The sequence below is a fragment of the Chrysochloris asiatica genome, unplaced genomic scaffold (genome assembly GCF_000296735.1).
Source record: "Chrysochloris asiatica unplaced genomic scaffold, ChrAsi1.0 scaffold00056, whole genome shotgun sequence".
In the NCBI taxonomy this organism is placed as follows: domain Eukaryota; kingdom Metazoa; phylum Chordata; class Mammalia; order Afrosoricida; family Chrysochloridae; genus Chrysochloris; species Chrysochloris asiatica.
Window position 1 is genome coordinate 5,130,152 of NW_006408574.1, and position 10,157 is coordinate 5,140,308.

Consider the following 10,157-nt stretch of genomic DNA (forward strand, 5'->3'; position numbering starts at 1 on the left):
CAATTCTTCTACAGTCTTCCTTATTCACTGTCCAGCTTTTGCATGCATATGAGGTTATTGAAAATACCATGGCTTGGATCAGGCTCACCTTAGTCCTCAAGCTGACATCTTTGCTCTTCAACACTTTAAAGAGACCTTGTGCAGCAGATTTGCCCAATGCAATACATTGTTTAATTTATTTAACAAAATTATAAAATAAAACCAAAACTTTTTAGTGTGAATTAAGTGGACGTTAACAGAGCAGATTATCTCCTTTGCATTCCTCAAATCACACACTTTGTTTCATCTCAATGATGAATGTTAGCTGCCAATCCCCTCCATGTAACAACAGTTTTCCCACTTCCTCACTATAGTTCCTATTTCCATTCCACCATCCTTCCCATCCTTTCTCAACTTTGTCCTTAGGTAAATGTTGCCCTTTTGATCTTATATTTTTGGCCATTCCATAGTGAGCAGACTTTACTAGTATTGTTGGTCCCCTATCTTTAATTTCAACTGCCGCTTCCATGAGTGTTGATTGTGGATCCAAGCAAAATGAAGTCTTTGACAACTTCACAATCTTTTCTCCAAATTCATGATGTTATTTATTGGACGAGTTGTTTTCTTTACATTGAGGTGCAATCCATACTGAAGGCTGTGCTCTTAGATCTTCATCAGTAAGTATTTTAAGTCCTCTTCGCTTTCAGCAAGCAAGGTTGTATCATCTGCCTATCACAAGGTGTTAATGAGTCTTCCTCCAATCCTGATGCCATGTTCTTCTTCATTTAATCCAGTTTCTCAGATTATTTGTGCAGCATACAGATTGAATAAGTATGGTGAAAGAACGCAACCCTGGCACACACCTTTCCTAATCTTAAACCATTTAGTATCACCTTGTTCTGTTTAAACGACTGTTTCTTGGTCTAAGTACAGGTTCCTCATGAGCACAACTAAGTGTTCCGCAATATTCATGCTTCACAATATTATCCATAGTATGAGATGATTCACACATTTGAAAGCTTTTTCATTAGTCAATAAAGCACAGGTAAACATCTTTCAGTATTCTCTGCTTCCAGCCAAGATCTAGCTGATACGAGTGATGATATCCCTGTTCCATGTCCTCTTCCGAATCCAGTTTGAACCTCTGGAAGTTCCCTGTCAATGTACTGTTGCAGCCGTTTTTGAATTGTCTTCAGCAAAATTTTACTTGCATGTGATATTAATGATATTGTTTGATAATATCCACATTCTGCGGGTCACCTCTATTTGGAATGGGAACAAATAGGGATCTCTTCTAATCAGTTGGCCAGGTAGCTGTGTACAAATGTATTGGCGTAGATGAGTGGGTGCCTCCATTGCTGCATCAGTTTCTTGAGAGATTTCCATTTGTATTCCATCAATTCCCGGAGCCTTGTTCTTTGGTGCACCTTCTGTACCATTGGCTCTCGAACAAATGCTACCTCTTGAAATGGTTGAACATCGACTGTTTCTTTCGGTACGGTAACTCTGTATATTCTGTCCATTTTCTTTCGATGCTTAGTGCATTATTTAATATTTTGCCCATGTTGTTAGCTGCCGTGGAGGTCAGTTCTGACTCATTTGGCCAATTGTTTATCCTACAGTGCCACACCAGGACTCCCGATCGCCCATAGTATGCTTCAGTATTTCAAGTTAACGCTTGAATTTTTTCTTCAGCTCTTTCATCTTGAGAAATGTTGAGTGTGTTCTTTCCTCTTGGTTTTCTAACTCCAGGTCTTTGCATAGTTCATTATAATACTTGACTTTATCTTCTTGAGCTGTCCTTTGAAAACCTTTGTTCAGCTCTTTTATTTCCTCATTTCTTCTATTCACTTTAGCATCTCTACTCTGGGGGAAAAGTTTCAGAATCTCTTTCGATATCCATTTTGGCCTGTTCTTTCTTTCTTGTCTTCATTCATAACCTTTTGTTTTCTTCCTGTAGGATGTTCTTGATATCATCCTGCAATTCTCCTGGTCTTTAATCTTTAGTTTCTAATGTACCAAATCTGTTCTTCAGATGATCTCTAAATTCAAGGTCATATTTTGGCTCTTGTGGACTTAGATTTAATTTTCTTCAGCTTTAGCCTGAACTTGCATTATGAGCAGTTGATGGTCTGTTCTACAGTCTGTCCCAGGCCTTGTTTTGGTGGATGATATTGATCTTCTCCACCATCTCTTCCCACAGATGTAGTCAATTTGATTTCTGTGTATGGTATCTGGTGAGGTCCATGTGTATAACTATCATTCATATTGCTTAATAAAGGTATTTGCAGTGAATAACTCATTGGTCTTACAAAATTCTATCATGTGATCTCTTTCCATCATCAAAGTCATATTATCTAATAACTGATCTTTCTTCTTTGTTAGAAACCTTCACATTCCAATCACCTATAATTATCAATTCATCTTGATTGTATGTTTGATCAATTTCAGACTGAAGAATTTGGTAGAATGCCTCAATTTCAACCTCACTACCTTTAGTGGTTGGTGCATAAATTAGAATAAATACTGGTATTAACTGGTCTTCCTTGTAGGTTTATGGATATTATCCTATCACAGACAGCGTTGTACCTCATGACTGTTCTGAATATGTTCTTTTAGATTATGAATGCGATGCTATCCCTCTTCAATTTGTCATTCCTGGTGTAGTAAACCTTGTGTTTGTCAGACTCAAAATGGCCAATACCAGTTTATTTCACCTCACTAATGCCTAAGATATCAATGTTTATGCCTTCCATTTTATTTTTGACAATTTCCAATGTTCCTAGATTCATACTTTGTACATTCCATGTTCCAATTATTAATGGGTATTTGCAGCTTTTTCTCCTCACTTTGAGTTGTGCCCCATCCACAAAGAAAGGTCCCGAAAGCTTTATTCCATTCACATCATCACCGTCAACTCTACTTTGAGGAGGCAGCTCTTCTCCAGTCATATTTTAAGTGCCTTCCAACCCGAGGGGCTCATCTTCCGGCACTACATCTGACAGTGTTCTGTTGCTATTCATAGTTTCACCTTCCATAACTATATCTGACAATGTTCTGCTGGATAAGCAACCAGAAGTAGTCCATCTCTCCTTTCTTCCTAGTGTGTCGTCGTCTGGAAGCTCATGTGAAACCTGTCCACCATGGGCAATCCTGGTGGAATTCAAAATACCGGCGGCATAACGTCCAGATTCGCAGCAACATGCAGGACCCTACAGTACGACTGACTGAAAGACGAGTGATACCCATTCATAATTAGTCATTACTACTTATCAATAGTTGACTAATTATTAAGGAGTCCCTGGGTGATGTAAACATTCAAGCACTCAATTGACAGCCAAAAGTTTGGTGGTTCTAACCCACCCAGAGGCACTTAGAAAGCAAGCCCTGGTAACCTTGTAAATAAATACTGTGGGTCAGCTCTGCTCTGCACATGCAGGGCCGCCATGAGTCAGAACTGACTTGTAATTACCAACGACAACAATTAATTCTCTATTAAACAATTATTATTAACACTTACTGTTGTTGCTAACTGGCATTGAGTCTGTTCTGACTCATAGCAACCCTGTATAGGGTTTCCAAGGAGTGGCTGATGAATTTGAACTGACCTTGAGGTTGGGTGCTTATCCTACAGCGCCACACCAGAATCCCTAATACTTATTACTAATTAGTAATTATTTATACTAATTAGTAAGCCTGATATGTAAGAAGTCATAGATCATAGAGGTATGCATTCTTCTAGAGTCCTGGTGTGGCACTGTGGGTTAATGCGCTGTACTACAATGTCGCTTTGAACCGCAAGATCGGCAGTTCAAGTTCACCAGCTGTCGAGCACAGGGGAAGGATCAGTCATTGGATAATATGGACTTGGTGATGTATGTATATGTAGGCCCTAAGTGGTACAAATGATTTGTGATGGACTGCTAACAGTCAGGTCGGTGGTTCAACCCCACAATCCGCTCCTCAGAACTGACTTAACAGCCACATACAGCTCTACTGTACAGGATATTGATAGGGTCCTCATTTGGGACTCCGGGTGTGGTGCTGTAGGATAAGCACCGGAATACTAACCACAAGATTGGCAATTAAAACCCATCAGCCATTCCTCAGAAACCCTATACAGGGCCGCTGTGAGTCAGAACTAACTTGATGACACTTAACAACCACCACTGGCTGAAGGGTTGGCAGTGCAAACACTCAGTGGTGTTGAGGAAGAAGGGCTTGGTGATGTGTTTCTGTACCAACATCACAGCCAAGGAAACCCTGAGGGGCTCAGTTCTGCTCTGTAACTCACCAAGTCAGCAACAGCTCGAAGCAACTCAAAGGCTACAGGCTTGCGTTTCTTTTATTTGCATTCAAAATGGTACCCAGGTTGAGGCATCCAAATAAACAAATGTCTAATGGTAGAGTCCCGGGATTGTGAATGGTAGTGTCAGGAAACTGGGCTGTGGAGCAGGTAACAGATAGATGCCCGAGATCCTCTCCAATCACTCCAGGCAGGAGTTTACCTCTCTGCTGGCAACACCTTTCCTGTTGCCCAGCAATGTAGCAGCTCCCATCATTCGGATAAAGGCTGACATTTACTCTTACAGTGGCCAGCAGCTCTGGCTGGTTGGCCTGGGGCCCGGTGATATTTGGAGGGGACCTGTGGCTACAATGTTCTGTTGTGGTTACTCACCATAAACACGCCCCGAAGTCACCAGCGACACTCACTCTATAAATACACAACCTGCTGAGCTCACCCCACCCCACCCCAGATGGAGTCAGCACTGAGCGGGGTTACCCAGGAGGCCATCGCCCTTGGGTGACACAGTGCATAGCCAGGAGCCTGTTGGCACTGAGGGGTGGCAGCTGCAGTCCCCATAAAACTGCCTGTGGAAACGGTTTGGGGAATGAACGTAGCTGTCCGTTTGATTTGCAACTAGCTGCTGAGATTTGAAGGAGAGATGGGGAAGGGCAGCGTTGAGACCCGCCTGCAGTTGGTTTTCCTTCATTCTTTGGTTGGCTGTGAGGACATGCACTAAAGGATGACGAGGATTAGAATTTACTTCATCACTGTATAGACAGGGTTCTACAGCTATGGTCCTTACGTCTCCTTCCAGCGCTCTATCAGATAAGGCTCTCTGTGATCCTTAGGGTTTCTACAGGCGAATTCTCAGAAGCAGATCACTAGGTCTTTCTTCCTAGCCTTAGTCTGGAAGTTCCACTGAAACCTGATCATCACGGGTGACATTGCTGGTATTGAAAGATCCGTTACATAGTTTCCAACGGAACAGCAACATACCAGCCGCCACAGCACAACACACTGGTAGACGGGTGGAGAAAAACTAAGAATGCTGTTGTGGGCTACCACCGAGTCAGCCCCTGACACACGGGACCCCATGGGGATCAGATCACCGTGGCTCTCTAGGGGTTTCATTGGCTGATTTTCGGAAGAAGATCGTCAGGCCTTTCTTCTGGAAACTTAGGTCTAGCCAGGGGAAAGTAGACTGGAGAAATGGACCCTGTGGAGGACAAGAGACTTCTGTCTAAGGAGCAGCACGTGCAGGACGAGGGGTCGCTGCCAGGCAGGAAGTGTATCTCTTTCAGGATGAATGCTAACAGCTTCGCTTCACGTGAGGTGGGCTGAGAGAGGCAGACGTCTGCCACTTTGCCACACATCACTTCAATAAGTGTGTTTGTTGTGTGTTTTGTCATCCAGGCCAGATTTCTACCCTCCTGCCTACGAAGAGAGCCCGGGTGCGGTGAAGCAGACCTGGGAGATCCCTCCGCCGATGTACACAGAGCTGGGCCTTGATGTCCACGCCCAGCCAGAGGCCCCTCCTCCCTACCAAGAGTTCCTAACGGCGATGGCATATGCAGCCACATGCAAGACTTTACAGGGCAGTCTCGGGGATGCTGAGAGCAGCGGAGGTCTCGGCTGTTGTGGGGACCAGCTGCTGACAAAGGACTCAGTCCAGGGACCATAGGGGGACAGGCTGGGTCTGCCCTGGAGCAGCTGAGGATAGCCGAGGATACGCCACAGACGTGCTCGATGTGCCCAGGCAGCAGGGACCCTGGAAGGGTGTTCAGCACTGTGTAGTGGGGGCTTTTGGGGCTTTGGGGAAATGGACCTTCAGCAGTAACAGAGCTTTGATTATTGGCGATCAAGGCAGTAGAGGTTGCGTTATGGTTAGACCTTTCTTCTGAAGCACCCGAAACCCTCCATGCTTCCTGCCCAAGTCATTACATTGATGAAGCAAGATGTGTCCTTGGTGGACTGACACAGTGGGGACAGGGCAGAGCTTGGACAGCACAGGGAGAGTGTGGGTGCTTCTGGTGGGAAGAAGGTGGACCAGGCACCAGGATCTCCATGCTTCCTCGTTCCCAGCCTCGCTGGCATGGACAGACCACAGACATTGCCATGTACACAGGAAGTCACAGGAAAGAAGTCCTCTGTACACACTCACAACAGCCAACAGGTGGCGACCACAGGAATGTCTGTCAACAGCGGATGGATCAACAGTGTTGTCCATCCACACAACGGAATGGTCCACAGTCATACAGAGAACTGAATCCTGATGTGACAATATGGACGGACCTTGGAAAGAGGCTGAGAGGCCGAGTCCAGATGCTGTATGGTCTCACTTATATGAAATACGCACATCTCCACAGCTGGGGAGAGAGGGCAGGGGGAGAGTGTGCTCAGGTGGCAAGGGTTTATGTTCCTGATGGTGGAATGATTTGCAGAAGGGTAGCAAGCATGATTGTTCCACTTGAAGAATATCATCAATGTCACTGAACTGCATGTAAAAGTGATGAATTGGTGTATGTTTTACTGTGTATGTTTTCATCACAATTTTAAAAAAAGGGACTCCCCTCCTCCCCCTAATAAAAAGAGAATCCCCTTATGAAGGGAGTCTGAATTGGACTGTGGACATAGCAGCGTGGAAGGGTCACTCATGGATGTCCAGCAGGAAGGTGGTCACCGATGAACCACATGACACATCATTCCTCTTGTCATTTCTTTCCAACCCTCGACCCAGGTGGTTATACCGAAATGTCCCCTCCCTGAGGTCCTGAGCACATGTCCTTACCCAAACAAGCTCTGTCACTGGCCTCTCATCCTTCTAGAATTTGGCATTTGTAATACATGGTTTTTCTAGCTACTGGGAGACATATGAAATGTATGTTCACTTTGGTTTATATAAGAAATGATTGTGATCTCTTTTTTTTATGTTTTACTAAACATTCTTTTCTCAGTTATTTTTTTTAGTATCAGGTAGTACTGAAAAACATAAGTCAGAATCATATTCTCCATGTGGAACTATGGTAGCACCCAGAGAATTTCAATCTATTGCAAATCCAGACGCGCCAACCACAGTTGTTAATGTAGAAAATAAGCTGGGGGCTTTCTGAAAAGCAATATTAATATGCATTTATTGGAATCCTGGTGTGGTGCTGTAGGATAATTACTGGACTGCTAACTGCAAGGTCGGTGGTTCAAGCTCACCAGCCGCTCCTTGGAAACCCTATACAGGGTTGCTATGAGTCAGAACCGACTCAATGGTATTCAACAACAATTGCTGTTCTGCTAATGTTTTGTTTTGTTACTGTATGCACTCTGAACCAAAGGCAAGCTGGTGGTGCCGTGATTAAGCGCTCTGCTGTTAACTAAAAACTTGCTTGTTCCAATCCACCCACTGATCTGTAGGAGAAAGATGTGGCAGGCTGCTTCCAGGAGGATTTACAGTCGTGGCAACCCTCCGGGGCAGTCTTAACCTGATAGAGTTGCTATGAGTCACAATCGATTGAATAGCAATGGATTTAGTTTTTGGTTTACTCTGAATCAAATGTCAAGAATATGGGTATTATCCAAACTAACCCTTCTTTCCAAATGGCCCCACAATTAAAATTCATTAGGGTCACAACAAAGTTTCCTACTGTATACTCCAGGCTACCTCCTGGAGGATTTAGTCAGGGAATGTAGACATTGTATTTCTGCCCCTTTCTCAAGTTCATGATAAAATGATGATGCCAATGTCCATTGCAGCATTAGTTATAATGTGGAAAACACCTAATTGCCCATCCGCAGATGAATTGATATATGAAACGGGGTTCACACTTATGATGGAATGTGACTCATTGTCAAGAGAAATGAAGTTCTGATGCATGTTACATATTGAATGCACGTTGACGGTATGGTATTGAGCAAAAAAGACACAATGAGACAAATGTCAGATCCTACTGATAGGGCCCATCCAGGTAAACATGCAGAGACCAGTGGGCAGGTGGGGCAGGGAACACTGAGGGCACGCTGAGTTTCTATAAGGGTGGTGGGGTCATTTGGAAAAAGGTTAGGTTGCACAAAAGGATGCACATCCTCAGCGTCACACAATTGTAAAGGTTCTAATTGTTGAGTTGGTAAATGTTTCATCAAAAAAATTCATGGTGATGAAATGGGAACCATCATTCTGTGGATGGCAGGAAGAGTCCTTAGAAGATGAGGAAAGGGAACAGAGAGAACGTGCACAGCTGAGAAGCATGACTCACTGCCTGCCACAGGGGTGGCCGCTGGACTCAAGAGAGGAGAAGAACGTCCTCAAGTGTGGCTGCTGGACTCAAGCACGGAGAAGAACATTCTCATGTGTGGCTGTTGGACTCAAGAGCGGAGAAGAACATTCTCAGGTGTGGCCGCTGGACTCAAGAGCGGAGAAGAACGTCCTCAAATGTGGCCGCTGGACTCAAGAGCTGAGAAGAACGTTCCCAGGTGTGGCTGTTGGACTCAAGCACGGAGAAGAACATTCTCAAGTGTGGCCGCTGGACTCAGAGTGGAGAAGAACGTCCTCAGGGGTGGCCAGTGTACTCAGAGTGAGGAAGAACGTCCTCAGTTGTGGCCGGTGGACTCAAGAGTGGAGAAGAACGTCCTCAGGTGTGGCCAGTGGATTCAAGAGCAGAGAAGAATGTCCTCAGGGTGGCCAGTGGACTTAGGAGCAGAGAAGAACATTTTCAGGTGTGGTCAGTGACTCAAAAGCAGAGAAGAACTTTCTCAGGGGTGGTGGTCTCCAGATCTTAATTAATTGCTATTGTTCGTTGCTGTCAAGTCGTCTCTGCCTCATGGCGACTTTACGTATGACATAATGAAATGTTGCCTGGTCCTACATCATCCTTGAGATCACTGATGTGTTTAAGTCCATTAGCAAGTCTCAGTTGTTGTTAGGTGCCTCGAGTTGGGTTGACTCATAGCAACACACTGTACAAAAGAAGGAAGCTCTGCGTAGTCTGGTACCATCCTCACCACTGTTATGTTTGTGCCCACTGTTGCTGCCACTGTGTCAATCCATTCCTTGGGGGTCTTCCTCTTTTCTGCTAACCTTCTACTTGACCAAGCCTGATGTCCTACTCCAGGGACTTGTCCCTCCTTGACAACATGTCCAAAGTATGAGAGATTAAGCCATGACATCTTCACTTCTAAGGAGCCTTCTGGCTGTACTTTTTCCAAGACCTGTTTGTTCTTCTGTTAATCCATGAGACTTTCAATATTCTTTGTCAACACTGTAATTCAAATGCATCCATTGTTCTCTGGTCTTCCTTATTCACTGTCCAATTTGGGCATGGAATGAGACAATTAAAAATACCATGGCTTGAATCAGGTACACCTTAATCCACAAAGTTACATCTTTGCTCTTTAATACTTTAAAGAGGTTTTTTTTAACAGAAGATTTGTCTAACGCAATATATACTTTGACTTTTTGACTGCTGCTTCCACGAGTGTTGATTGTGGATCCAAGCAAAATGAAGTGTTTCATAACTTCAATCTGGTCTTCATTTTTCATGATTTATTGGTCCAGTTGTGAAGATTTTTATTTTCTTTACATGTAATATATAATTTGATCTTCATCAGTAAACATTTCAAGTGCTCTTGGCTTCTAGCAAGCACAGGTGTGTCCTCTGCATAGCTAAGGTTGTTAATGAGTCTTCCTAAATTCCTGACGGGAATTCCTAAATTCCTGATATCATGTTCTTCTTCATATAGTTCAGCTTCTCAGATTTGCTCAGCATACACATTAAGTATGGTAAAAGGATACAACCCTTACGCATGTTTCCTGATTTTAAACCACACAATCATATCCCCAGGTTCCGTTAGAATGACTGCCTCTTAATTTATGTACAGGTTCCTCGTAAGCACACTTAAAGTG

General features: G+C 44.0%; 1 protein-coding gene across 1 annotated transcript in view; it reads left to right on the top strand.

Moving 5' to 3' along the window:
• The window catches only part of TMEM252 (transmembrane protein 252), a 9,694-nt gene extending 3,746 nt beyond the window's left edge, over positions 1-5,948 (top strand). Inside the window, exon 2 of the mRNA XM_006863832.1 lies at positions 5,681-5,948. Within this exon, the coding sequence (XP_006863894.1) occupies positions 5,681-5,948 (268 nt within the window). The remainder of the gene's footprint in view (positions 1-5,680) is intronic.
• Positions 5,949-10,157: the final 4,209 nt, after the last annotated feature.